At 54.2% G+C, this 27536-nt stretch overlaps 11 protein-coding genes across 11 annotated transcripts; 2 read left to right on the top strand and 9 right to left on the bottom strand.

The window, feature by feature from the left end:
• Positions 1–554: 554 nt before the first annotated feature.
• On the top strand, positions 555–1690 carry J4E88_010196 (uncharacterized protein; the record flags this gene model as incomplete). Its single annotated transcript, XM_049403791.1, has 4 exons — positions 555–675; positions 1090–1253; positions 1308–1488; positions 1560–1690. The coding sequence occupies 4 exons, from the start codon at positions 555–557 to the stop codon at positions 1688–1690; spliced, it is 597 nt and encodes a 198-aa protein (XP_049250452.1).
• A 350-nt stretch (positions 1691–2040) lies between these two features.
• On the bottom strand, positions 2041–2565 carry J4E88_010195 (uncharacterized protein; the record flags this gene model as incomplete). Its single annotated transcript, XM_049403790.1, has 1 exon — positions 2041–2565. One exon carries the CDS (start codon positions 2563–2565, stop codon positions 2041–2043), a length of 525 nt encoding a protein of 174 aa, XP_049250451.1.
• A 1712-nt stretch (positions 2566–4277) lies between these two features.
• On the top strand, positions 4278–5108 carry J4E88_010194 (uncharacterized protein; the record flags this gene model as incomplete). Its single annotated transcript, XM_049403789.1, has 1 exon — positions 4278–5108. The coding sequence occupies one exon, from the start codon at positions 4278–4280 to the stop codon at positions 5106–5108; it is 831 nt and encodes a 276-aa protein (XP_049250450.1).
• A 255-nt stretch (positions 5109–5363) lies between these two features.
• Positions 5364–6362, bottom strand: J4E88_010193 (uncharacterized protein; the record flags this gene model as incomplete). The annotated part of the gene is made up of 1 exon (XM_049403788.1): positions 5364–6362. One exon carries the CDS (start codon positions 6360–6362, stop codon positions 5364–5366), a length of 999 nt encoding a protein of 332 aa, XP_049250449.1.
• A 758-nt stretch (positions 6363–7120) lies between these two features.
• Positions 7121–7403, bottom strand: J4E88_010192 (uncharacterized protein; the record flags this gene model as incomplete). Its single annotated transcript, XM_049403787.1, has 2 exons — positions 7121–7231; positions 7302–7403. The coding sequence occupies 2 exons, from the start codon at positions 7401–7403 to the stop codon at positions 7121–7123; spliced, it is 213 nt and encodes a 70-aa protein (XP_049250448.1).
• A 1509-nt stretch (positions 7404–8912) lies between these two features.
• On the bottom strand, positions 8913–9389 carry J4E88_010191 (uncharacterized protein; the record flags this gene model as incomplete). Its single annotated transcript, XM_049403786.1, has 2 exons — positions 8913–9172; positions 9284–9389. The coding sequence occupies 2 exons, from the start codon at positions 9387–9389 to the stop codon at positions 8913–8915; spliced, it is 366 nt and encodes a 121-aa protein (XP_049250447.1).
• Positions 9390–10700: 1311 nt separating this feature from the next.
• On the bottom strand, positions 10701–16093 carry J4E88_010190 (uncharacterized protein; the record flags this gene model as incomplete). The annotated part of the gene is made up of 3 exons (XM_049403785.1): positions 10701–10756; positions 10816–10987; positions 11045–16093. The coding sequence occupies 3 exons, from the start codon at positions 16091–16093 to the stop codon at positions 10701–10703; spliced, it is 5277 nt and encodes a 1758-aa protein (XP_049250446.1).
• A 1774-nt stretch (positions 16094–17867) lies between these two features.
• On the bottom strand, positions 17868–20056 carry HAS1 (ATP-dependent RNA helicase; the record flags this gene model as incomplete). The annotated part of the gene is made up of 3 exons (XM_049403784.1): positions 17868–18322; positions 18375–19754; positions 20053–20056. The coding sequence occupies 3 exons, from the start codon at positions 20054–20056 to the stop codon at positions 17868–17870; spliced, it is 1839 nt and encodes a 612-aa protein (XP_049250445.1).
• Positions 20057–20325: 269 nt separating this feature from the next.
• On the bottom strand, positions 20326–21585 carry J4E88_010188 (uncharacterized protein; the record flags this gene model as incomplete). The annotated part of the gene is made up of 2 exons (XM_049403783.1): positions 20326–21323; positions 21582–21585. 2 exons carry the CDS (start codon positions 21583–21585, stop codon positions 20326–20328), a joined length of 1002 nt encoding a protein of 333 aa, XP_049250444.1.
• Positions 21586–21932: 347 nt separating this feature from the next.
• SPM1 (Subtilisin-like proteinase Spm1) lies at positions 21933–23503 on the bottom strand (the record flags this gene model as incomplete). The annotated part of the gene is made up of 7 exons (XM_049403782.1): positions 21933–22555; positions 22615–22929; positions 22980–23046; positions 23105–23115; positions 23165–23286; positions 23339–23418; positions 23471–23503. 7 exons carry the CDS (start codon positions 23501–23503, stop codon positions 21933–21935), a joined length of 1251 nt encoding a protein of 416 aa, XP_049250443.1.
• An 813-nt stretch (positions 23504–24316) lies between these two features.
• J4E88_010186 (uncharacterized protein) lies at positions 24317–26515 on the bottom strand (the record flags this gene model as incomplete). The annotated part of the gene is made up of 2 exons (XM_049403781.1): positions 24317–25740; positions 25792–26515. The coding sequence occupies 2 exons, from the start codon at positions 26513–26515 to the stop codon at positions 24317–24319; spliced, it is 2148 nt and encodes a 715-aa protein (XP_049250442.1).
• Positions 26516–27536: the final 1021 nt, after the last annotated feature.

Raw genomic sequence — 27536 nt, 5'->3', positions numbered from 1 at the left:
TATAGTTGCTGCGATAGTACAGCTTGGTGTTAGGAGATACATTGTGTCCGATATGTGCGCGTACGATCCTGTGGCGGCTGTTGTGGAAGTATATGGTAATCGGAGGCAACAGTGTTTTGCAGCTTTGTCACCTTCGTGTTCGGCCGTGCCTGTCGAGATGGATGCGATCTAGCGTGGTGACGTCATAGGTACGGCTACTTTCTTCTCCTGCGCCTGGGATAAGTCATCATGTGGCGTCTTCATCGCGAAGACTGAGGTATCTCGACCGTGTTCACATTGGATTGCGCGTAAGTCTTGATAAAGTGTCAGCATACGCGCCCAACACGGGACGCGTCGTCAGGCCATTGCGGGCCCGCTGCTCCCTTCCGTATACTGCCGTCGTTCCTCCCTGGTTGTCACAGCGGGGCTTCAAGTTCGCAACGACGAGTCATTTCTTTTGTCGCTTCCTCAAACCGCGTCCGGTCTCTCTTCCGTCACTTCAATCCGTCCTCTCTCTTTTCCTTTCTCGTTCTCATTACACTCTCTTCGCATTGACTACTCCATCCCGCGGCGCCATGTCGGACTTCCAGGATCCCATCGACAATCGCGTCAAACGCGAGCCGAGCGACGAACCACAGAGACGCGTCGACAGCTACCCACAGACCTACCACGGTTATGATAGCTATCACAGTAGACGTGAGCCCAGCCGTGAGCAGCAGGAACGTCCTCGCAACCGCTGGGGCGACGACATCAAACGCGAAACAAGCCGGGAGCGAGACGACCGTCCACGCAACCGCTGGGAAGATGAACGCAGACGCGAGCTTAGTCGTGACCGACATGATCAATCACGCGACCGCCGGGTCGATGATCGCAGGCGCGAGCGCAGCCGTAACCGACGTGACCGGTCGGGCGACCGCCGGAACGATGATCGCAGGCGCGACCGCAGCCGTGATCGCGATGACCGTTCACGCAACCGTCTGGATGGTGATGATAGACGCGATTCGAGGCGCGGATCTGATGATCGTTCACGCAATCGCTCAAGAGATAGCTTCAAACGTGAGCCAAGCTATGAGTGGGAGCATCGTCCACGCAGTCCTGGGGGTGATCGAGACGATGGACCAATACGCGGTCGCGACGACAGCAGAGACCGTGAATGCAGCCCTTTGACTGATGACGACGAGCATGCCGACCGGCAGGACAGCGCGAGGAGCATCAGACGCGACTTGACCAAGAACTACACCAAAGAGAACGACCCGTACTGGTACCCGGGCAAGGTATAGATCAGAGAGACAAGTTTCATAACATGCCGCATGCCTAACCAACACAAGGGAAAATACTCGCATCCCACCAAGATGCCCTCGCAGAACCCGCACGACCCCAAACCACGAAACCCGAAGCGCACCCAGAGCTGTCGCACGGAATCGTCCGGACACCGTCACCAACGTTTTGAGCGGAAGCATGAGCGTCGAGAGGACGAGAAGGAACGTCTGCTTAGGGGAGACCTTGGAAGTAAGGCGTCCACTTGCTGCCTTGTTCTATATCTGTACGCTTCATTGGCTAACCGTACTGCCCTTCTACAGCCCCGCCTCCCGACGCCGGTCCCAACTGGGCGAAGAACCGTATTGCGACTTTGGAGAAGTACGCGAAGAGGACGAAGAAGAGGCACAAGAAGCATGAGAAGCGTATGCGCAAGGCGGCGGAGCAGGGTTAGGCTTGAGGATAGAGCAAGGTGTGCGGAGATCAGTGGAGATCAGAGCGGAATGTTGAGCGCGTAGGGAGGGTTCGCTCAGATGATGGCTATGCTGAATTAGCACCGACATGTGTTATCTTGATATACTTTGATCGTAGCTATAGCAGACGTTTCGGATACACAGAATGATGCGAATGCATTCATATCAAATCAAACAAGCCGTTTATCTCTTCATGTCCCTGAGTGATGCTATGAATGTTAACAGCGAGGGATGGGAGACATCCTGCCCTAGAAGCCTAGAAGAAGTCGATGTTTCTCCCTCCGTCTTTTAAAGCAAATGATCTACTCGTGCCTTCGCCAACATCAGCCGATCACAGACTCATCATCCATTCGTCGAGATACTTATCGTCCTCCATCTTCCGCAGCAACTCCTCGTATCTCTTGCCTTCCCTAACACCCTCATCCAAACTCCACGGCAGCTTATCGCACTGCTCAACATCCTCATAAAACGTCGCGCCGAACTCTTCCAACATCTTACATCGCTCCTCCATGGTTCTGCAATACGCCAAGTCCACCCAGTCTTCGGGCTTTCGGGGCGGATCGTATTCTTCCAACCATGATTGCGAGTTCTCGGCCCATACTGCTAGGACCCAGATGCCTGAACCAGTAGGCGTGTAGGCAACATGCAGGTCGGATGGGAAGTGGTCGCCGTAGGGATATACTTCGTCTCTTGTGTGGCGTTCGTAGAACTTGAGGGATGGCCACCAGCGCGCGCCTAGGTGGAGCATACGTAGTGCGAACGCGTCTTCTTGCTCTTGGTCGGGGAATGGTCCTGGGTCTGACATCTTGCGCGAGACGCCAAGGTGCTCGAGCTCGGGGTTTGTAAAGCGCTTCATGATGATGCCGCCGTGTGATGGGTATGAATAGACTGTACATCCAGTCGTCGAACAGGAAGTCATTCGGACGCGTGTTCCTGGTGAGGTTGACATATTCGAACAGGCGGAGGCTTGTTTCTAGAGAGAATCTGGATGTGTTGATACCCAGGTAGGTATTCAGCAAAGTGCAGCTGAGGATCAGGCAACGGTCCTGAGGGTGCTGACGCCGCAATTGCTACGCCGCACGCTCGCAGCCATGGCATTTTGATGCGAAACAACTGAGTCAAGGTTACCGTAGACGCCGACAAGAACCTCAGAGTTCAGAGAGTACAGGTCACATCCTAAGTCGACGTATACGTTGCTCTCTATACGTTTCCGTTATTGGCGTACAACAACGATGTATGCAGTAATGCAACTCAGACTCTCATCATCCTCTGCTGCATTCTGAGACGTCTTTCTCATCGTGATCTCAAAAGTCCTGTTGTTGATGGCGTTGCAACGATGTCGCAGTCCGGCCAATTGTGCGGCTGGCTCGTAATGCCGAGGCGCAGCCGAACCCAATGGCGCAATGTCCACGGGTCTTTCCGATCGGGCCTTCCTCCTTTCTATCTCGAACTACCCAGCTATCCTTCAACACCATCCATCACACCTTCTCAACTCAAGCATTTCGCCGCGAACAAGCTTTCGCAAGCTAACTTGGCAGATTGATGACTTACTACTCTTCAGGTGTGCACGCCGGGCATCACCTATCACGAACTTCCTATCCCGTCCTAGCACCACCACACCAATCCTTGCCAAGTCACACGCCAACTGATAAGCAACGACAAGCTTCTGCTGCAGTTAATCTATCCTGCATATCTGCGCTATGGGAGCTTTCCGTCGTTGCATAGGCCCTTTGCACATTCGCATTTGAGAATGTCGATGTTCTTGAGAGCCGAGGTACAGCGAGAAATGCCATCGCACAGTAAAGGTGACGGAAATCATGACGAACGCAGGGAGATTAGATCTACTACGTTACGAAGAGCATGCGGCACCTTCAAAGATCGAGCAATACGGTCAAGCACCGCATCTCCCACCACCTCTTTCGCTTTCGCTGTCGAATTTGCAAGAGAGCGTTCGGGCGTTATCCCAAAGAGGCAGGAGAACCTGACGATGCAAGCACGACAACCACGAAGTCGGACACTTTCGCGCACATGTGGTCGAAGTGACAGTGATGTGATAGGCGGATTTCGTCCCATACACCAGGAAAATCACTTATCAGGGTCTTCTGATACCTACCGAGTCAACACACGAGCGGGACTGTCCACTCATACCCCTGTCCAGTCCGGTAATTCGCCGATCTTTTTGGTGAAGAGGCCTTCACCAAACGACCTGGGCTTCCAATCAGTAATTCGTATCTCGGCGTTCGACCTGATGGATCTTGTAGGCCGCTTTCCAGTTCAGCATGGAGGGCGAATCTAGCTGGATGGCTATGCGCCTGACCAGTAGGTATTAGGAAGGTATCATCAAATGTTGGATCTGGGCCATCGCGCCATCGTATAATGAGTGTGCCTAGAGGTATACGACACATAGTACGGGTTCGACTTGGGAAGTATATAAGGAGTGTCGAAGGCCGCTGGTTACACTTCACTCATCAACGCAGCATTCGCTTCAGCAGTCTATCGTTCTACTCTCGATCCCTTCTCTCGCTTCGACTACCTTCTTAGTCCCGTAAAATCACTCTACCCTTCATCATGAAGCTTTCCATCGCTATCATCGCCGCCATCACTGGCTCCGTTCTGGCCCGTCCCTCCTCCCTCGCTGAGCGCGTTCAATCTCGTGCTGATGGCAGTCGCCGTCACAGGACCCAGCCCATGATTCTAGTCGGCACAGCCGCGAAAGAGAACGCCAAGTTCGTCGCAGACGTCGACAACACCACCGCCCACGTCGACTACTCCTCCAACTGGTCCGGTGCCGTTCTCGAGACCCCCTCCTCCGGCTACTTCAAGTCAGCCACCGGACGCTTCACCGTACCCACACCCAAGCACGTTGGCTCTGGTGGCACCGAGTCTTCCTCAGCTTGGGTCGGTATTGACGGCGACACCTGCGGCAGCGGTCTGCTCCAAGCAGGTATCGACTTTACCGTCAGCAGCTCCGGCGCCGTTTCCTACGACGCCTGGTACGAGTGGTACCCCGACTACGCCTACGACTTCAGCAACTTCGCCGTCAAGGCCGGCAACGTCATCCAAGTCGACATTGTCGCTACCTCCACCACCAAGGGCACGGTCTCACTCACCAACGTGAGCACCGGAAAGAAGGTCAGCCAGACACTTAGCGCACCTAGTGGCTCCGTCCTGTGCCGTCAGAACGCAGAGTGGATTGTAGAGGACTTTGAGTCCGGAGGTAGCTTGGTTGCGCTGAGCAACTTTGGTACTGTTGTCTTCACCCAGGCGAGTGCTAGTTTGAGCACGGGTGGAACGGATGGGTTGAGCGGTGCTACTATTATCGATCTTAAGCAGGGTAGCACTGTTTACACTGATGTTACTATCAACAGCGGCTCGCAGGTTACTGTTCAGTACATTTAGGTTGTGGATGGTGGGAGAGGAAGTCGTGGTCTGAAGGCTGCGATGGGGTCTACAAGATGCATGGATGAGACTACATTGGGTAGAAGGTTAGTTTCTTAAGTTTCCAAGAGATCTTGACGTGTCTACATCAATGTTAGATCTTTATAGAAGTGTGTAGTCTACTATAATGTATGCTGCAATCCAGTATTAGAAAATATCATCCATTTGTGGGATAATCATGTCGTCATTATAGTACACTCAACCGCGACCATCTATCTAGTCCTTTCCCAAAGTAACCTTTTCCATCCATCCTGCTAAGAAATCCTCTTCGACACTCTGCACAATGCTCAATGCCTTCTCTGGCGCAATCCAAGACTTCCTACCTTCATCAGGTAGAACCTGCTCCACAACGCCCCACTCAATGTCGACCAGAAGATCACTAGCGGGGCTCTGATCTAGTCGAACCGAAGAAATATCAACAGAAGAGCTCATAGGCGCCTCCTGTTCTGATGGTGTGTTCAATGCCTTGCGCGCCTGCTCTTTCTTCATATGCGCAAACGCCCAGTGTAGTACCAGCATTGGACCTTCCCTCTCGAAAATGTCGCGCGGTACCTGGTTCTCTTTCACCGCTTCAAGGAAGTCTTCTGGTCGTACAGTCCTTAACTCCGAGACCATGCGTTGCAGTTTCCAAACTGCCTGCATCATGTCGCGCCTAGCCCTGTCTGGAAAGTAACACAAGTCAAAGCCGCTGTTCATCCAGATGTGAACGAGAGCTTCTTGGTCGGACTGATCATCGCTTCCAGACGTCTTGGAGAGCCAGGCTCTCATATATGCCTTGATAAAGGCGTTCGCAGCGGTATCGTAGAGGTCGCTGGTGTCCTGACCGAGCGACTCGGCTATCGTGACGAACGCCATGACGATGACATTGTAACGAACGACGTCGATGCGATTGGACAATGTGTGGAACTTGGAGACTTCGTAGTACCAAATTGCACGATTGACGTCGTAAGACTTGGCTGAGTGAGCGCGGTAGTTGCCACGAGCGATATCGTTGTAGTTGCGGAAGAAGAAGTCGAGTTGAAGGTGTCTGGGAATATGTGGGATGTACAACGCCGTCTCGTTGGCATTGTAGACGTCGTCGATAGTGAGCGGTCGGGTGAGTATCGAAGGATGTATCTTGGAGAGCTTCTGTTCGAGGTTCGAGCGCGCCTTTGCATCGAGAGCGGGCAGGCTGTTGGCGCCAGAAAGGCTCAAGCTTGCCATAGTTGATTCCATGAGTAGTCTTAGCGAATAGGTCGTATGCTGTAAGGAGAAGAAACTGTCGAACAGAGAGATATAAAGTATCGGGCTTACGACGTGATCGCGAGTTGACCGCATGTTGAACTGGAAACGCCGCAAAGAATAGCGGGGCTAAGGTGAAAGAGCAAACGGCTTCTCGCAAGTAGCGCACAGTCTCCGCTAATTTAAAGAGCAAACGGCTTCTCGCAAGTAGCGCACAGTCTCCGCTAATTTAAAGAGCAAAAATAACAACTTACTCAGGTTATCTTTCACTTCTGTGCGTGTTGAAGTGACAAGTAGAACTGAAAGGAGAGCAGAACTTCAAGCAGGAATACCTGACACAGGCCATAGAGAGGGCTACATTAAGCAGAGATCAGGCGGATGGACGCGGATGAGTACACTATAATGACCAAATACACTCCCCACATGATGGAAAACAGTGATTAGATACCTTCTGCTACATACATGGTACTAGAGTACGCACATCTAAAAAGCATTCTTATTAATGTAGGCGTCAAGATCCTTTATAAACCTACAAACTAAGATCATTTTGCTACTGTAGTCTGCAGAGTATTCGAGATTTCACTAGGAAAGGAAGAGATCAATGGCTTGTTCAGTCAACATTCGAATGCATTCACATTGTATACTATCCACTCGCCATGAAACCAGACATGTAGACAGCCTGAATGCATCCCATAAGCCCTCCCTTAACGAAAGTCCTCTCCATCATATCCTAATCCCCTTCCCCCTGAACCTCACTTCTTGGTTTCGCCGCTCGGCTGGCCGCCAGCGTTGGCGTTCTTGTCGCCAGCACCCTGGGCGCGAGCCGCAAAGCCGCCGGAGGACATGTCTCCGCCGGACTTGGCCTAGACGAAGAAGGATATGTTAGCAGCGGAAGAAGAGTGTGGTTTGGCGAAACGTGGTGGGAAGGCTTACTTGACCAGACTGGATTCTGCTCGCATCGCCCTGGGTCATCGGGGTAGAGCCCTTGGAGCCACCACCGGTGTTGCCGGAGTTGTTGTTGCCGTTACCAGACATGGTAGATAGTGTGGTGTTGTAAGTTGAAGTGATGGGCTTTGTAAAGATTGCTAGTGCAGGAGTTGTCTCGTTTGATGATTGCGATGAATCTCCTATCTGGAGGCGAGAACGTGCTTTTATATCGTTGTCTTGGGTGGCTTTCTTGATCACTGATGCTGCTGCCGCGGAGCTGATCGTGGGTACATCGGCTAGCGCATGTAGTACAGCAGCAACATCATGCCTCTGGATATTGAAACGAGAATGTAGACGCCAGGGTTGTCTACACCGCTCTTTGCTATGTCGGCGGTTATGCATGCTTTGAAGAGCATGTGAAGTGATGTGCCCGAGAGATCAAGTACGACATCTCCAGCGCTCTTACCCTTTCTTCGTGAGTGCCGAGCGTACCTACCTAGATAGCCTTGCAATATGGCTTGGGAAACTTCCAAACTCTCCTGATTTGTCTCTACTCAATGCTTGAGACTTCATACGAGACATTATAGCCTACAGCATAGCGACGTCTACTGCTTGTAAACATCTCCGATCGACACGCATGCTGTAGCACAACAACCTCGATGACGACAGCTAACGAGAATTGGGCGCGCAAAACTGCATCTTGCCTTCCGAGTCTGTAGTCCCGTCGTCCTCATCGTACGATTCTTGCGCAAAGCGACGCAAAAGGCATTCCGCCGACAGTACTGCGCCCTGATGGATAGGTATCACAGTCATGGGCATAACGATGCAGATCCGCGCAACGGCAACAGGGAATACAATGTACACGCCCATTCTCGATATCCGAGAGCTCGTTCGACCTACGACCTGCGCGATTAGTAGCATGTCAAGACCAGTACGTTGATCAAGGCGGAAGTTCCATCTGATACTTTCCAACTGCGGTTTTGTACTGTCAAGATACACAACGGAAAGTATGGGCTTGAAGTTTGTTGTGGTGACATGGTTTACACCAAGCCAGGGTCGCATCGAGATTGAGGTTACAGTCTACTGTTATTAGTGCATCGGTCCTGCATTGAGTATGTTGAAGCGCTACCTACATGAGCAAGAAAGATGGAGGGAAGCACAACGGCTTCTTGTAGGCATGCACGGCAGACAGTTTCCCATCGTGACGCGCCCAGTGTAGTTATTACATGATGTTAGAGTTAGTTATCATGCTTCTCGCACTCGTCGTGACTGCCATGTGCATGATTGTGCGTGACATGTGCCATAAATGGTGAGAGGTAAATACTGTAAGACTTCAGTGAACGAAAGAGCACCTGTCAAAGAAGACATAGATAGATCGAGAAGAGAGCAAAGAGAGCCCAACGTGAAGAAAGCATGCGACAGAGCGGAGCAAGTAAACCATCGTCCAGAGCGCAAACATAAAAAAAGAGCGAGAGGAAAAGTACAAAGGCCCATGCCTTACAACACCACAACACCACAACACCACATCTCCATACACACCAGCATGATTTGATCTTATTCCATTCATTTCATCTCATAAACAGGAGGCTCTTGCCTCCCCTTTCCACCACCATCATCTTAGTTCCTAACATTCCCCCTAATCTCATCATCCCCACCATGCGTGTGCACATACGTCTGATCCCTCTCCTCAGGCGCACCCACACCACCATGCGCAAAGTCACCCGCCTTGGTAGGCTGACCGTTGGCCTTGATGCTGCCACCCTCGTCGAGCGGGATCTCGCGGTTGTTGCCTGCGCCAGAGGCGGCGGAGCCGTATTTTACTTGGGCGCCGGGGAATTTGCCTTCGACGTTTGCGGTGTCAACGCCGGATTCCGTTGCTGGAGGGGGGGTTAGTAGGGGTTTGGGATGGATGGAGGGAGAGGGAGGTAGGAGGTTGGTGACAGGGGAGGAGGATGGGAGGGAGAGTAGAGGGAAGAGAGGAGACGTACTGCTCAAACCAGCATTGTGGCCGTGAACAGCGCTCTGGCTGTTGAGGTCCTGCTCAGCCTTCTTGGCGATCTCGTTGACGTCGGTGTTCTTGTATTCGGCAGACATCTTCTCAAATATGTATCGTATACGTAACTGGTTGTTTTGAAGAGTGTATATTGGTGAAAAACGTGAAATTTGGGTATTAAACAAGTCGAAAGTGTGTGTATATGTAATGGAGAAGGTAACACCAGGAAGGGGCATTATAAACCTTTTGTATCAACAGTACTAGCTTCAGACCACAGACCTCATCGATGATGATGAAAGAGTGGTGGACCCTGATGACATCACAACGACCTCATAACAGCGGGCCAAGACATGAGAATCCTTTCGCCATCTGGAAAAAGTCCTTGCCGATTAGTGAAGAGACTTGTGAGCGGGAACTTGGGAGTGGTAAGGGTTTGGTTGGAAAGTTTGCTGTGTTGGGTCGCGTGCTGGTGGGGTGAGAGGTAGGTGCAGGTTGGCATCCAGGTACCAGATCCGAGTAGGTATGACGACAACGAGATTGTGGGACAACACAGGACGCACGCGCCAACATGAGAAGGATCTCGTGGACCAGCTATCGATAGAGTCATCATGTACCCAACCAGCCAAAATATCGACTTCCACCACCTCCCCTCCGCCTCCCCCACCCACCCAGAGACATGAGAATCCTTTCGCCATCTGGAAAAGCCTTGCCGATTAGTGAAGAGACTTATGAGCGGGAACCTGGAAATGCGGTAGGAGCTTTGGTTGATGGAAAGGTTTGCCGTTGTTGGTCGCGTGCTGGTGGGGTGGTGGTGGTGGACATCCAGGTACCAGATCCTCGCAGTATGACGACAAAGATCGCGTTACAACACAGAACGCACGCGCCAACATAGAAAGAATATCTTCGTAACAGGGGTCGTGAAAGGGATATCGTAGCCCGGCAAGACAATAATGCATTTGCGCACAGCTATGCACACCTAACTACGCCGATGGATCGTCTCTCATAAAGCCATGAAGTTCGTCCCTCATGAATGAATCGGCCACTCAAGACTCCCTTCAAAACTTCATGTCGCAGAAACCGCTATGTAGAAAACAAAAAACGCCATGCTCGCAAAAGTGATATATGCGCGGAAGCGAATGAAGCCCATCATACAACCAAGGAAACGTTTTTTTGCCACATCCCCCATCCCCCCATTATTACTCCTCTTCCTACTCCTCAGCAAACGTCACCTGCCTAAGCGGTGACCTATGTCGTTGCGAATTCTTGACACCACTCGGCTGTTGTTGTTGTTGGTAGTGGGAAAGAAACCGAGCATCGCCCTTCTGCCCATTACTCTCCACCCAGCTAGCGACTGCAGTCTGTCTTGTTCTGCTGCTGTACGGTACAATGCCGGGCTTGAGAAGATTGTTCGCCTAGAAAATCTCCGAGTCGAGACTGCTGCGGTAGCTCTCTAGAGACTCTTCATCGTCTGCGCATGTTCGTTAGTAAAAAGAATCTTCAACTACGCTCAAGTAGCGAACGACTCACCCTGAATCGGCTTCCTGCGAACAACAGTGTCCGAGTGCTGCAGCGGGCTCTGAGGCTGTGGGCTCCTGCTACCCATGGGCCTGGGGCCCGTGATCTTGCGCTGCGGGCTGTTCATGCTAGCCTCGGAGCGGAGGTACTGGCTGCTCGGGCGAGGCGAGGGAGTGGGCGTCATCTTTTTTGCGTATGTTAGCATTGTCCTCAGTTCTTCTGAGGCGCGAGCTCAACTTACGCGATGGCCCCGGTCAGTCTCGAGTGAGTAACGCACCTCTGCAATAGGTGCAAGTGGTGTCAAAGCACCCTGGCTACCGAACTCATTCGGAGAACTGTACATCTGCCTTGTCTGGCCGTAGCCAGCAAGCAGCTGTGGTGGCGGGACGAGCGGGCCGTCATCCGCGATCTTGGGAGGCCGAGGGGGGCCGGCCTGCTGCTCAGAAGCAGAGTGTTGACTGTAGCCATCTGATGAGATTGGCGACAGGTTGCCAGCACCCTGTTGAGCCGACATGCCTGAAAGACGGTTACGTGCCAGCGATGGCATGCTGCCCCACTGATCGTAGTCAGGTGATCCTATGCTCGAGCGAACAGGATTGTAGATCTGCGCTTGGGTCTCCAAGTTGTTCTGGTGACGACCGGTTGGCCCAGGTCGCGGCTGGGGGTGCTGCAGGTTCAGCGAGTTGCGATGCGCCTGGTACTTGGGGTCTTCCATCTCGTATTGAATGTCCTCTGGGATAAGAGGCGATGGAGAGCGTGCAGAACGTATCGAACGCTGCTCTTCCCTGGCTAGGGATGTGTTGGACCGCAGCCTGTCATCGGCATGCTGCTCGTATGGCTCTTCGTCATCATAGTAGTCATCCTGGGAAGAAGACCTGGAGTGCATGGAGTGGGGTCGCCTCTCTCCAGACCCGCTGTTGCGTGGCAGGCTCTCTGGGTTGGTGGAGGTAGTGGTCTTTGACCATCGCGAGATCTTGGGAATACCAAAGATGGACGACGAGTTAGACTTGTGCTTGCGCTTCGGGGTAGTGTCATCGCTCTGTGAGTTTCGCGCTGCCCTTGAAGCTTGTGGAGGAGTTCCTAGCGAAGCACGCTTTTCGGGGAAAGCTTCCTGGGTCGGCGTTGTCATGCGCTCGGTATTCTCGTAGCCTGGTGTACGAGTACGCTCTTCGTACTCCTCGTCGCTCTCTTCTCGTACTGTGCTGATACGGTTTGTTGGTACAACATCGTATCCAGAGTGAAGATCTTGGATGCGGCGGGAAGACGAAGGGTTGGAGAAGTAGCCCGACTGGTCGGGGGAGGAGGCAGTGTTGGCACGGCCCTCTGGCTCGTAACCCGCATCACCGCTTGCTCGGAGTTCTTCATACGAGTTGAGACTATTCGTCCTCGCCTGCTGATCCAACGAAAGCTGGTTGACTTGCTTCAGGCCCTCAACTTCGCCAAGCAACTGAACGAGCATTTGCTCGATGTGCTTGATATCGCCGTCTCCCTTGCCAGAGCTGAGGCCCTTAAGAGCACGCCTAAAGACGTTCTTCTTTTTGGTCTCGATATCGTCATCTGAAGAGGTACGGTTGATACGAGGTGGTGTCTGGGGCTGAGGACGGGGACCACCAAGGATGCGTTGCTCCGCAAGGTTGACTCGCTTGTCTGTGGTGTTCATGATCATCGTGTCTTGGGTCTTGATGAACTGCCTGAGGTCATCCAACTGGTTGCGCATCTCCGCGGCGCTTCGCACAAGGGTGACGAGAATTTCGGTGTCGCGAGCATTGCGCTGGGCGTCGCGAACAGTGAGGTGATCCATGAGCGCCACGATGTCTTTCGATTCGATGCGGTCCATGCCTTTGCCGGTAGCTGCGTCGTAGAGAGGAGAAGTCATGCCGTGTGAGTTGCCACTAACATGTCGGTCATGTTTGGCACGAGCAGCAAACATGTCAGGGCTGCCAAGGTCCGCGCCATTGTACTCATCACCGTAGCCGTCATCATCAAAGATCTTTGAGTGATTGCGGTTTTGTGGCGTGTACGCTTCACGTTGGTTAGCCGACTGGTAACCCTCGTCTTTCCAGCCGGTTTGGCCTGACAAAGGAGTGCGGTTACTCTGCGCATAGCCTGACTGCTCGTATTGTTGCTCACCTGGATAGGGATGATCATATTCATCTTCTACGGTGGCCTGGTGTCGTTGATCGAACGAAGCCGGACTCTGCTGCTCTTCTCTTTCGTAAGCAGCAGCAGCGGCCATGGCAGCAGCTCCAGCTCCGAGTCCAAGGGCACCCTTGCTGAAAGAGGTGGGAGTACGTTCTCGCTCTTCTTGTCGGCTGAGCAGCTCGTCGGTACGATCGTGGTAGCCATCGCCTCCTCCGATTGGCCCTTGGATGATCGATGGGTTGGTAGTTACATCCGACTCATCATCTATGCCGTAACCAATCTCAGGCATCATATCGTTGTCTCCGACTGGGTAGGCACTGTGATGCATCTGTATCGGTTCATCCATCGACATAGCATCCTCAGACTGTGCCTCGGATTGCGCGATGCTTTGCCTAGGAGAGTTCTCACGAGCAATGTTTTGCTTCGGAGGCTCCTCGGCACGTCGTTCCTGTTGCAGAGCTTCGGCCTTGTCGCGAATGGCGGCCCACCTCTGGCCGGCAGGTACTTCGTCGGTTTGGACGTAAGCTGGGTTCGTGTGAACCTGCGAGAGCGTGCTCTTCTTGAGCGGGCTTGTGGCCATAGAGGATCGAACGCTGAGGGTGGACTGCTCGTCATGTAGGGAGGCGACAGCAGACTCCACGGCCAGTGGTGTGTGGACGTATTCAGGAATTGTGCCGACCTTGCGAATGTCCTGAAGATCACCGACCTTCTGCTCGTGGTCGAGGTATTCCACTCCTGTGCTATCGTCGGTGTACATGGTCATACGGTTGTAGTTCACAGAGCTATCCTCAAGTTCGCGTCGGTACATGTCATTCTTCTCGTGGTTGCGGTCGAAGAATTGCTTGGTGTCCTTGGTGGTTGCATCCTCATTGAGAATAGACCTCTTGCTTTCGAGAGTAACGCCCTGAGGTCGCTTGCGGGTGCGTGCCGCCGCCTTGGTGCTAGTCGTCGATGAGAGTGATGCAATGGAGAGGTTGGACTCCCTTCGCTCGAACTGGTGGCCGAGAGAAGACACCGAAGGCCCACTGCGAATAGAGTGCATTCTTCGTGGTGAGCCCGTGGTTTGCGCATCTCCCCGATAGCTAGCCTCGCTCTGTATTGGGCTGACAGTGTCGCCACGTCTTGATTGCGTGTAGCTTTCGATCTCATATTCTGAAGCTTGGGGACCGGATCGCTCGATTGCGCGTGCTTTAGCAGCAGCTGCTGCATTTAAGCTAGCGTCGGTGGCTTCTTTCGAGCGTGAGGTCCAGCTGCGGTCACTCTTCGGCGTTGATGTGCGGACCTCGTTGGTAGATTTGTTGCTATGAGACGTGCCGAGCGTTTGTTGGAGAGCATTAGGTGTGCGGGTCGGAGTGCGCGGTGATGGCGAGATGTATCCACGAGGAACTTGTTGAAGAGGCGTCTCAGCACCGGTGCCTGTTATGCCAGTGCTAACCGATGACCTCGACTGCGGTCTTTCTTTGGTCTCGGTCTCTGCGGATAGGATTGAGTCGCGAGTGAGCTCGGATCCTCCGATGAGCTCGCTGTGGTTGAAAGGTAGGGGAGGAACGCGTTCCTTGACACGAGGTTCTTCGTGCACACTTTCGGATACGCTTGCGGATCGACTGCTGCGAGAGGAGCGATGCTTGCGCTGTTTGCGTTCTTCCTCCTTTTCTTCCCGTGATGTGTGATGCTTGAGAGCCGCAGTGGTAAGGCCAGCTCCAGCAAGTCCAACTAGAGCAGCATCTCGTTGAGACATGGTGCTGTCTTTGCTACTGCTCTTTCTCCGATGGGTCTTCTCCTTCTCCTCACGGGTAGTCGAATCAGCGTAGCTTGAGATAGAGCCCCGGCTGGATCGTCGCTCGCTCTTGCGGCTTGATCCGCCAGCCAGTGTCGTCCCTGGATCGTCGCCATCCCTATTGAGGACAACTTTGGGCTTGTTGCTGTGGAGTTTGGGTGCGCTCGAGGATTTGGATACACGGCGTCTGGATGGGTCGCGAGAGCCGGCTGATTCGACGGTTTCGAAGGTGGCTATGCTGTCGCGGTTCGCGCGGTCGAACTTGTCCATGTTCCTGGAGGTGCGGTTCTCTTCTTTCAGCGCATTCAGCTCGGGGAGGATGAGGCGCTTGATAGCGTCCTCGACTGTGGCCAGTAGTTTGGGGTTGTTGATGGAGGAGGTCCCAGAGACGTGCGAACGACGGTCGGCGTTTGAGGAGAGGTAGCTGGACTCGGTGCCGCTCGCCTGCTCGACGTCCTTGCTCCGTCTGCGATGTGACTTGCGGGGCGAGGCAAGCTCGTCTTCCCGCCGTCTGGACGTGTCTCTTGACTTTGAAGAGCTGTGTTTTGATCTGGCAGCACCGCCTTCTGCGGCCTGCTGCGCCAGTTTCTCCATGACGCGCTGTGTGATGCGGTCTTTGCTGAGACTTCTGCTGCGGTGGTGGCGGGGTGCCTTGAGGGTGTCCTGGATGGCCTCTGATACCATGGACTCGGTGACTGCGTCGCGTTCCATGCTGCGGCTCCTGCGCCGCGCGGGCGGGAGGATCTCTGTCTGGCCAGTCATGCTGTCTGCGGGCATGGACGATATGTCCGAGGGCATGGGGAGGAAGCGGCCGCCGTCGGTAGACAGGTCGCTGTGGTTTGGCAGCAGCTCGATGTCGACGGGCGGCAGGGAGGAGATGTTGGAGAGGTCGGAGTAGGCGACGGTGCGCGAGTCGTAGAGCTCGGAGTACGACTTGCTCGTCGCGAGCGAGAGGCGCTTGGAGTAGGAGGGCGCGTGGGAGTTGCGCTTGGCGGACGTCTGGGTGATCTGGACGTTGTCGCTCGCGGTCGAGTGCCTGCTCTTGCGAGACGAGGGGGTGACGCGGACGCGCACGCTGCCTCGCGAGCCGGCCTGGCCTTCGTCCTTGCCGGACTCGAAGTACTCAATGAGCAGCGACGTCTGCGAGGGGAACTTGCGGGAGAGCCTCGCTTGGCCGCGGGGCTTGGTGGGCGAGGTGGTGTTGATAGTGATGGGGGTGCCGTCGTCGGGGACGGAGTACGAGGTTCTGTCGGTGCGGTTGGAGACGTCGGTGTTGATTTCGTCTATGTGGTAGGTTGATTCGTCTGCGGAATCGAGAGTCGAGGGTTCAGTAGGTGCCGGAAGAGGAGGTCGTTCTGTATCTAAAACCATCGTAGAATCTGAAAGATTCTAGAAGGCGGGGTGGGTGACGGAAGACATGTCCGGCGCCGTTTTCCTCGAGGACGTTATGGGAGGGAAATGATGTTGGCGATGGTGTGGGTGCAGGGCCGCACCGTGGCTGTTTACGTTTGCGCAACCTGGATGTTGCTGGTGCGCGAACAGCGAGGGCGCGTGTGCGAGAGGAGCCGTGATAGCGGGCGTGAACGGGACGGGGGTCGTGAACGGGGACGTGAGAGCCCAGTTGCGGTCCAGTAGGCGGTTGAATGCGTGCACACAGCTCCAGATGTCTGCGGCGTGCGACGCTCTGCGACAATGGCCGCCGACGTTCAGGCTAGGCGGGTTAGACACGTCCAGCTGCTGGGTAGGTAATGTGAGATGTCACGGGACTCACCAGACCAGGCAGCACAACAGCTCCCGTCTATCGCAGGTAGCAATGGCTCTGCAGCTCCGTCGCGCTCTTCGCTGGTGGAGAGGCGGTCCTGTGGTGGTCGCCAACTCCAGCTGTGGTGGAGAGAAAGGCTGGGTCACGGCTGGAGAGCAGCAATCCTTGTCGGCGCTAACACGGGCTGGAGGTGAGGCTTGTTGACCTTGCAGATCGAGGATGGCGTGTGGGCGAAGGATTATTACAATTATTACAATTATCCTAGTGCAATAGTACGATGGGTATAAAGTTGTGAAAGATGATGTAAAGGGCACAGAGTGAATAGAACCACCTGCGACAGGTCGCGTCGTATCAACCAACGATGGGCTACCGGCGATACATCATGACTTGTCTGTCCCCAGCCACTCGGCCGCGTCAAGGCCATACAGCGTGCCTGGTGTCCCTCGTGGACGCCGTTGGCCATGCATCCCACTGCAAAGTGCGCGACGAATGCCAGCCTCTACCGTCCCTCCACCTCCCGCCTGTAATCCGCCTGTAACAAACATGGCTGGTCGCACCAAAAGCAACCACGTCGCCTATTCTATTCTTACCCCTCCCGTCTTCCCGCGCCTCCATGCCACAATCCCAAATCAGGCTCTTGACATTCCATGTTTTTTGCTGATTTTCCAGCCAGATTCACAACCTCCAAATGCTCACCGCCAGACTGTCAAACATCCGTCATGGACGGCGGCCGTCTCGCTGCTACTAACTACATAGCTAGCTAGCTTCTAGCACCCGTGTCGTTACCAGGGGTGATGGTGCCGCAACCCCCGTGGGCGGCCGCATCCGCTCTCACTGTCTTCCCGACGTGATTGGCCCGCCAGCGCGAGAGCGACTTGCCAGCGCATCCCCCAGGGCTCCATACAAGCCGCGGCGTCTGCACTTTCTGCAATCTGGGAAACTCGTAGGGCTGGCTGCCGGGCACAACTCCGTCAAGTAACATACCAGAAGTGACCTTTTGCTAGAGAAGAAATCTTCCGAAGGATGCAGACTTGGTGAACTGGCAGTTTGACGCAGCCTGCGTAATGTTGCTGTTCTGCTGCCTCAGTGGTTGCGCGCCCGAATCTTGCTAGGGCTCACCGGTTTGGTGGCGCTGCTGTACGGGCAATCTTCACGACTTTCATTTTTGCTTACAGGTAGAATAAAGCTACCAAGTACGTCATTCATGCCAGGGACAGAATTGTTTGAAGTTCAAGCTCCACATCAAATTGACACATTTCGCTTCTGAAGTTACCGACATCCCCATGGGTGCTCAATTAGATCATGCACAGCTGTAAACCCTAGATCATGGCCCGTATGTGATTTTGTACGCCAAACTCCCATCAATGCCTCCCAACTATTACCTCAGAACCTCTTGCCTCCCCTCATCGGTCGTCGGCCCTGCGCAGGCTGACTTCCATATGCTCTCCTTCCCTCCACCTTCTTATCGCGGCTCAAGCTCGCGCCAAGACTGATGTCGATGCGCGGTGGTGTTGAGAAACCGAACGATTTGGCCACCTTGACGAGATCCAGCTTGTGCACGTCGAACACTGACCGCAAGCTATGTGAAGCATACGACTGGAGGTACGACCGGTAGCCATCCTTTGCGCTCTTGTTGAGGTAGTAGTTCTTGCTGATCAAGGCTTCCAGCTGTGACTGGATGTTGAGAATCTTGTTCGAAGGCAGCTCAAACTCAACCAGCGGCACGCGGTTTTCTTTGAGGAGCTTGAGGAATCCTACTTCGGATGGCAAGAGGAACATCAAACTCCTGCCCTTGCCATTTGCACCTCGGGCTGTTCGACCGACTCTGTGGATGTAGTCTGTAGACAAGTCAGTATATACTCCGCATGCATTGCGTGCGTTCAAGCTTACCTCGCGGGTCATCAGGTGGGTCGAATTGAATAACCCAATCCACCTCAGGAATATCTAGTCCTCGCGCAGCAACATCGGTGCAGATGAGTGTGCCGCTCTGTGCATTCACAAACTCGAAGAAGCGGTTCGTTCGCGCCTGTTGTTTGAGCTTGCCATGCAGTCCAAGCACAGGCAGGTCGATGTAGTTGAGCAATTCGCTGTAGAAGTCGACAGATGCGCACGATGACAAGAAGACAATGACCTTCTTCTTCTGGTGTTTCTTGAGGAAAGAAAACAGAAGCCTGAACCTGGTGTCTGAATCGCACAGAACGTAACCCTGCTCCAATCCCTGGACCGTGCTATGCTCGGCACGGTGATCGACGTTGATGTAGAGGGGGCCGGCCTTGAGCGAGATCCTTGCGAGATCCTCAACCTTGGTGGTCTGTGTTGCGGAGAAAAGCATCGTCTGACGCTCCGTGGGCAAGATCTTGATGATGGACCTCATCTCGTCTTCGAAACCGACTTCGAGAATTCTGTCCGCCTCGTCAATGATGAGTGACCTCAAGTTCTTGAAGACAAAGCCCTGTGTGTTGTGGAGATGATCGAGGAGGCGCCCGGGAGTAGCGATGATCAGGTTCAAGCCCTTCCTGATCTTCTCGGCTTCTGCGTTTCGGTTGGCACCACCAATGCAGATACCAAACGTCTGGCTGTGTGGTTCCATGAGCTCGCGCGCTACACCGAAGATCTGCAACGCCAATTCTCTGGTCGGCGATACGACAATGACTCCAGTTCCGTTGCGCGGCTTGAACCGCAGCTGCGAGAGCATCTCGATGGCGGGGATAAGGAAAGCCAGAGTCTTTCCACTGCCAGTTTTTGCCGCTCCAAGCACATCCCTTCCTGATAGCAGAGGTGGTATAGCCTTCTGTTGGATCTCTGTCATGTTCTCAAAGCCCATGTTCTTGATAGAAGTCATCGTTCGTTCGCTCAGGTTGAGCTCGTCGAATCGCGTCGGGTTCGCTGAGGGCATCGTGGTGCCGGAGGGAAGATCAACGGCATTGCTGCCCGTGCCAGAGGGTAGTTCGGCAAGCTCTTCGTTGTCGCCTTCATCGTCTTCCTTGTCGCTGTCGTCGTCTGCAGCACTGGCTTCTGCGACGACTTCCTCTACTGCCGCTTCTTCTTCCTCATCGCTCTGTTCCTCCTCAGAATCATCATCTACCACCGGCTCTTCGACGACAGGTGCCTTGTCCTTGCGCGCCTTCTTGCGCGCCTTGGTAGCATCTACGCCATCATGCGCTGGTGCGATCGCTGGCTCAGCGCTCTTTTTGCTCTTGTGGGACCTCTTCCTCTTGTTTCCCGACTCGATCGCGGCGGGCGACATGGTGTGGAGTGTGTTGGGTGGTGCTGTGCAATGGCGCGAAAAGTTCGACTTGAAGCGCACCGGCTTGCCAAAAGTTCTAAGACCGAGAAATAATTATCGCGCTAGAGGACCCTGGCTCTGTGCACGGACCAGCTCAGCGGCATGCAGCATCGCCGTGATGTAGGAAACACCACCCAGGTGCCCAACGAACAGCTGATCAAGGAAAGACCGTACCTGGCTGTCGCAGCTTGCACAACTGTATGGCCTCCACGCAGGCATCTTTATTAGTGAAGTCTCATCCGATACCACCTACGCTCCTACGGCGTACGACCCACAACCTACTCATCTGCAATGTTCGGGAAACTTTCACATCTGAGCATCCTGACATCCCAAGACGAGTCCATCGGCAATGCATTAGGTACAAGATTGCCTTCCACGAGGTGAATTTATCAAGGACAGAGTTTCTAGCTAGTTTATGTTAAGTATACCCGTCATTCATGACATATACGAAATATCGTTGCCCCGAGGCCTGTCCCCATACACAATGTCATCCTTAAGCCCATTACTATATGAGTTGCAAGCATGCCTCCCTCCCTTATCCCTAGTAATCACAATTCACCCTTGCAAGGCATCCAATACATCCGCCTCCAGACAAGCCAACAACCCCTTCGCCTCACCCCTATACCCCCACTTCTCAGCCGCCCTCTCAGCCCTCGTCCGCGAATTACTCGCAAACAGATACCTCGCTAGCTGCGGAAACCCAGGTAGATTGGCCATCTTATCCAGCTCCTGCAAACTTATCTGCACTGGTTCCGCATCGTGTATAATACCATGTTTGTGCAAGATTTCAGCGGTCGCTTTTGCAACACTAGACTGAGAATGCTCTTGCGTGCTGGCAAAGTAGTACCCGTTATCGTTGAAGAAATCGTGGGGAGAAGAACGCGAGACTGCGGCTTCTACGACGTGCAGGTAGAGACGCATCAAGTCGTCGATGTGAACCCAACTCCGCGTGTTGGTTCCGTCGTTGTAGTAGAATGGTTGACCACCTATGTTCTTCGCTTCTTTGATGAAGAAGGGGATGAGCGCACTGTGTGTGTTCGCTAACCCCCGACCTTTACCGTAGATATCAGGGGGACACATGATGGCTATGTTGATCTTATCTCCATGTTTTGCAATCGTGTCGTGTAAGATGGTTTCGGTGTTGCGGTGCAGAGCCGTAGGAGGCAACTGGCGGATTTCAGGCAGAGAAGTCTTGTCGGACCATATCTTTGGGTTTAGCACTCCCAGGTACCGTTCATCGGCCCAGTCTGATACTATTCCTGTGCCGGAGAGATGGAGTAGGTAGCCTGGTGTTGGACGTCGGAGTAGACCGGTGATGATGGCGTTGAGACTGGCTTCGTGGTCTGAGTCGCCGTTGTGAACGACGATGTCGGCGTTTTGCGCGGCAGAAGCAATCAGGTCGGCGCTGGAGTAGTCGCCGGTCAGGATGGTGATGTTGGGGTAGGTGGATGTGAAGGTTTCGGGGGTTCGTCGGAGGAGCACAGTTATGTCGTATTCCGGGTGGGTGGCCGCGAGGGTATGGAGAACGGAGCCACCGATGTAGCCTGTTCCTCCTGTTCTGGGGAAGGGTCAGTCGGGGGAATGTTAGATGGGGAGGGTGAGCCTGTACAGGAAGATCTTGGGTACCATAATGAATTCTCAGTCAACGATGTGTGTTTGAGCGAAGGATGACTATTTAAAATGCTGTAGTGTTGAGGACTCTTGAATACGCTCGAACTTCATGAACAAGGTGCTGCGACTCCACTTTGATTGGTAATACAAGTTGTAACACTATTTTCCCTAGCACTCGGCTATATAGCATCATAGCTGACTCATTATGGGTCCGAATCATTTCGATAGTGATCCGGAGTTGATTTGAACAGTATGCTAGCCTGATGCCGATAGCATCCGACATACCATATTCACGAGAGCTGGTAGGGTTTTGTATGCTCACACCTGTATTGTTCCGTGTGGTAAATATTGCGGATGTCAACAACCCCCAAGCAGGCCATGCCATCTTTACTTGTGGACTCAGATCGTCACAAAGTCATTCGAACATAGTAATCATTCAATAGATTTTGAGAGAAATTACACGGGGCTCAAATATTACCCAAATCCCTCCACGCTCACGCTCAAACCAACGAGAAGACATCTTGCAACGAACAGATTCGTCCAAACTCCACTTATCGCATGCGGCCGTCAAGACCCTGAAGATCACGCTCCAGATCGCTTCCGTTCCATCCACCTTGGTTGAACGCTTCTTGAGGCCTTGGGTCTTCGTAGCCAGCGCGGTCGTAGTTGTTGGGTATCGGGACTTGCGGCGCCTGGTTTCCCCCAGCGCCTGCACCGGGTTGTACGCGCACCATCTGGCGGAAGCGACTGACTTCATCCAGGATCATCTTCTTCATCTCCGGGATCTCCTCGACCACCTCGAACTGGAAGTCGAATGTAGTTGGGCATGAAGGCTCGTCGGAAGCATCGTGCCAGATTTGTAGGTACCTGTGTTCCAGGGCTTCCTCGACTGAGATACGGCTTGAGGGATCAAATGCGAGCATGCGGTCGAGCAGATCAAGTGCGTCTGGGTTGGCGTTTCTGAACAGGGACTGGAACGAGATCTTCTGCATGTACGGTAGATTGCGAACGTAATCTTGCGCACGGGGAGATCCGATGCGTGAGAGTGTCTCCTCGTTTGGTGTTCCAAGGTAGTGCAGGATCTGGTTCAGTTGATCGACGTAGTCGCGGCCCTTGAAGAAGGGCTTACCGCCAAGCAGCTCAGCAAGGATGCAGCCTACTGACCACACATCAACTATGCAAAGTCAGCTTGAGTTCGGCATGTGACTCTATTACGAGAGAGTGACTACTTACTAGCTTTTGTGTAGCTCTGGAAGCTCAACATGATCTCAGGGGCTCTGTACCATCGAGTAGCGACATATTCGGTCATGTATCCTGCGTTCTCCTCAGGGTCCATGGAGAAACCCCTGGCAAGACCAAAGTCGCAAATCTTGAGCTCGCAGTCGGCGTTGACGAGGAGATTACCGGGCTTGAGATCGCGATGGAGGACATTGGCCGAGTGGATGTACTTGAGACCGCATAGGATCTGGTAAATGAAGGACTGGAAGTGGGCATCGGTGAGCGGCTGGCCGGACCGGATGATGGCTGCCAGGTCGCACTCCATGAGCTCTGCACATCTATCAGCACCGTCTTATCAAAACATGGGATGGAATCCATACCCTCGTATAGGTAGCACTCGTTGAAGTTGTCTGGGCGGGGAATGTCCATGTCGTAGAGACATGTTATCTGTGCGACGGGTTTAGCATGGGGTCGATCGGGGCACTCGGGAGCATGCGTGTCTTACGTTACGGTGGCCTGGCAGGTGTTAGTAGTGTTGCAGCCGGCAGGTGGCATGTCAACGTACCTCTAAAGTGCTGGAGCAGCTTGATCTCGCGCAGGGCACGCTTGGCAAGGATCTTCTTGCTGAAGACGTTGGTGACCTTCTTGATGGCCACGCCCTCGCCCGTCTGGTTGTTGGTAGCCGCACTGGGGGCAGAATCAGCACTTGTTATGCGGCGCGCCGTGGCTCGAGTCGTACCAGACAATGCCGTAGGCACCCTGTCCCAGCTCCTTGGTTACATTGTAGCGCTCGTCGACGATGAACTCCTGGTTGAACACCTGCAAGCTGTCAGTACGCGTGCTCGGCCCTGAATGGCGGATATAACGTTACCTTGAACACTTTGCGGTTGGCGAGGTCGCCCATGGTGGCAGCTGCGGCGGGGTAAGGCTTTTTCTATCTTCAGAGAGGTATGTAAAGAAGGTAACGATTGAAGACGCAGAAGTCGGACAATGTAGACTGTGGAGAAGAAGTGCGGGCGGCAAGCGCACGATATGATATAAGGCTAGGCGCGCGGCCAATGTGATGACTGACAGGAGCTGCTTCGACACAAAGCGGGGCGGCGGCTCTGGCACGGGGCTTGGGGTGGGACAGTCGAGGCAGGCGCAGAGTCTTCACCGGGAAGTCGCAAGCAATAGGCAAGCGATTGACGGACTGGCTTCAGCAGAAAAGCGGTCGTCCTGTGCCTCGTCGCGGCCTCCGTGAGGATATGGTGGGGTTGGTATCCAGTCGCTGCGCGGACGAGGGGTTCAACTTGGCTGCTTGCGGCAAGGCGCTGCCCAAGGCACCTTCCTCAGACCGCTTCGCCCGCGCCGCTGGCTCTGCCCTACAATCAGGACAATTGCCCGTTGCAGGCCCGCGACCGTTTAGCCAGCCGACGGCCAGCCCGACAGCATGAACGCATGAGCCTAGCGCTGGGAGCTGGCTGTCATGCACATGTGCAATTCAGGGTGCCGCCATGTGCGCGAAAAGCGTGTATTTACACTATATACACTAACAAAACGTGGCTGCTCGTTTCTACCACGTGCCGCCGTCTAGATGGGTATTCAGCCTCTGCTATGCACAATTCAAATCATTCCCTCTCAAACGCCATATCCGTGGTGCCAAGATAACCCCGCCACTTATGCCAAACAAAATAAACGCCAGTCGTAACGTCGCTGAACAAGCAGCTTTTTGGCCTCATGACTCGTAAGAGAACCGCCGTCGGGAGGCATCCGTAGACCCTTCCAGCGGCGAGACGGGGGAAAGGGGATCGCCATCCGACTCGGCGCGTCGTTCTTCGCGAGCACGGTAGGGCGGCAATTGGAAAAATGTGTCCGAGGCTTCCAAGAAAGCGCCGTCTCTTGGTGTGCGTGGTGTAATGGGCGACACGTTGTCCGTTGGAAGCCGACCGCTCACTATCGACACTTCGGACGGGGATATTGGTGCGAGCCTGCGCGACTCTTCGTACGCAGCTGGGGTTGCATCTGGCGTGCCGGTCGGATCTATGCCGTTGTATATCCTCTCGCGTACCACCATGGACTCCTTTTCCGACAGTTGACGGCCGCCTGCCTCGGGAAGCACAGGCATGTCTCCAGGCATCTCATAGATCTGACGCTCCTCGCCATCTGCCTCATGCACGGCTGATGAGCCCTTCTCTTCTGCGCTGGAGCTCATCTCATGATGCACATGGGATGAGCCAGGTAGCTCGGCCTTCGCGAAGACAGTCACGCCTTCTGTACTACTTCGTACTGGAGACGTCGGAGCCTCCTCTGACACGGGTGGATCCATCTTGGTGACCGCCGCCGCAGCGACATCGGCCTCGTATTGCGCTTTGATGTCTGCCAGCTTGCGCTTGTGCCGCCGTCGCCAGAACCACCACCCAATTGCGCAAAAAACCAGAGCAACGAAGAAGCCACCTCCCACTGCGATACCAATGACTGCTCCTGAAGACAAAGGCTTCTTCTTTGGGGGATCATAATGCGGAACCGCGTAGGTGGGCGACACGATAGGCATGATTTGTGGAGCTTTGCCAAATGTCCAGTCCACCGCCGACACGGTGAAGTTCTGACGTTCCCAGTCTACGGTCAAGTAGGCTTCCTGCAGGAAGACTCTACCCAGTACCCACTGACGCGCCTCCGCACCTCGTCTGATAGGAAAGTACCTTGTCTTCTCTTGCAATCCTCTGTACGGAGGGGTCGCCTCCAAGTCTAGAGCAGCATAAGGCAACGTGATCTGCAAAGTGGAATCCGTGCTGTATTTCTGGCCGATAGTGAACGTGACACTGGGATTTTGCGCGACGAGATCCCGGTGAAGGGCATCATCCACGAGGTAGAGATCAGTCTTTTCATCGTACTTTAGTCCAAATGCGTCCTCAAAAGCTTGGCATATCTCAACCGGCAGGTAGAGTTCTGCAACCGTCGAATCGATGTACATGGTCACGTCGTCTCGGTTCATGAGGAGGTCAATATCTCCCTTCGACGTGGTATCTGCCGTGATGCCGACGACACCAACCGCCAGGTCGCGCTCATTATCCGGGGCGAAGATGAAGGTGAGGTCGTTAGGGATGAGGCGGGAGGCATCGTAGCCGCCAAGCGTGAGACTTCCGAGGACCGTCTGGTCACCTGTACGTCCGAGTCAGTGATTTGCAACGAGGGTACGTGGTAATGTCTTACGGTACTGGGCGCCTGCCGTGTAGCCAAAAGACAAACTGGGGATGCTCTTCTGGTCGAACAGCGTGGTCAGGTAGCTCGGAACGGATTCATCGAAGACGGAGAAGTTGGTCGACTTGGAATGCACGCCTATATGCCCAAGCCAGAAGTTGGCGGTGACCAAGGTGCCGATCGTGGTGTTCTGAACTGAGGGTCCCATCTCCCCGGCCCTCCCCAAACCCACCGAATCGAAGCCGTACAATCCATTGCCGACCAGTCCGAGATACTTCTCGATCCACAGTTGGTAGAAGCCCTTTTGCTGCCATGTTTCCGAGTTGCTGCTGTTGAATAGGAAGCCGCGGCTGGTTTCACAATCCGAGTCGAAGACGTTGTATGCTGTAATTTCTCCTGTCACCGGGCTCGTGGTGTTGGTGATGCACGCCATGCGATTGATGGCCCATATCTGCTGGCTTGCAGTCGACACAAAGACGCGCACATTCTCCCCTGTTTCGCCCACGCGCAGAGTAAAGGTGTTCCATGAGCCGTCGACTCCTAGCCAGTTCTGGTCCGGCGCAACGGTGACGGGTGCTGGTACCGAGGCGATGCCGGGCAGCAGCTGGAAGTTGGGCGTCTCGGTGATGTTTGTCGGCACATAGTCGGCTGCGGCAAGCAAGGGCGGGAGCAGGGCGGCGGCGAGGAAGGCGCATAGGGCTGTGTGGAAGGCACGATGCCCTCGGAAAGGGACCATGTTCCGTGACTAAGCGGCGCGTGGAAGGAGGCACGACTGGGGCCACTCAACCTCGAAGAGCGCAGCGAGCAGCATCACCGAGTGGCATTGTTTGTCCCCGCCAGCGCCACGAGAGGGGTGAAGAAAGAGAAGGAGTCCTCGAACTGCAGCCAGCATGCAAAAGCACTCTCGTCCAGAGTCGAGCCAGATTGGCGGATCCTGGCATGCCAGCCGAGAGCAAGCCAAGGCATATATTGCACCAAATGCTCTAACGAAGTTGGTCACTTGGCTAACGGGGCGAACGCTCCTTTCGATTGACGTACCCGCCATTTGCTGCGATAGCACTCTTTTTTGCGGGAGCGCCCCGACCGTCACCCTTCTGCGATCCCTCTGCTGTACGCCTTGATTTTGGCGCCTCGATGCTGTGCGGCGGACGTAAGCTTGTACGGCAACTTCGTCAGACGCCTGTAAGACGGCCATCCTGCTCCCGTCGCTTTCAACCGGTATTCTTCCGCAGCAACATAGATGAATGCAACTGAATGCCGTGAGGCACCCGACCGACCCCTCGTTTCATCCCTACACCGATTGGCACCTGTTCGCACAATCTGGGGTCGGCCTCTGGACTGCCATGTGCCACTGCAAGGCGCTGGCAAAGCGGCTGGGCTTAGGCCACCACGGCTCCCACTACGAGCGGGCGACGCCCACGCCCGGACTTCACGACAGCCACCCCCGAACGACAAGCTTGAAACAGTAGGTTCTGGAGCGGTTGACCAGCGCATTCGCTTAGATTTGCTCTCTCCAGTCTGGCAGATCGGCGCGCTTGCCAGAAACCTACCAGACCATCGTCATGCTCAACAAGAGGAGATCTTGAGTGATGCGTCGATCATGATGTTGGGATGAATGCTTTTTGTGCATGATGAACGTGGCGCTTCATCTCCGCAAGAGCCGCACGCCGCCTGCGTGGTAGACAATCAACACTCAGCTGAACAGCAAGGGCTGTCTACAATGGTATGGAGGCGTGTTGCACAAATACAAGCAATCG

Source organism: Alternaria novae-zelandiae (assembly GCF_023758075.1).
Source record: "Alternaria novae-zelandiae strain BMP 2774 chromosome Unknown scaffold_30, whole genome shotgun sequence".
NCBI lineage: Eukaryota > Fungi > Ascomycota > Dothideomycetes > Pleosporales > Pleosporaceae > Alternaria > Alternaria novae-zelandiae.
The sequence above is the reverse complement of the archived record's forward strand: the minus strand, read 5'-3'. Positions and strand labels throughout refer to the sequence as shown.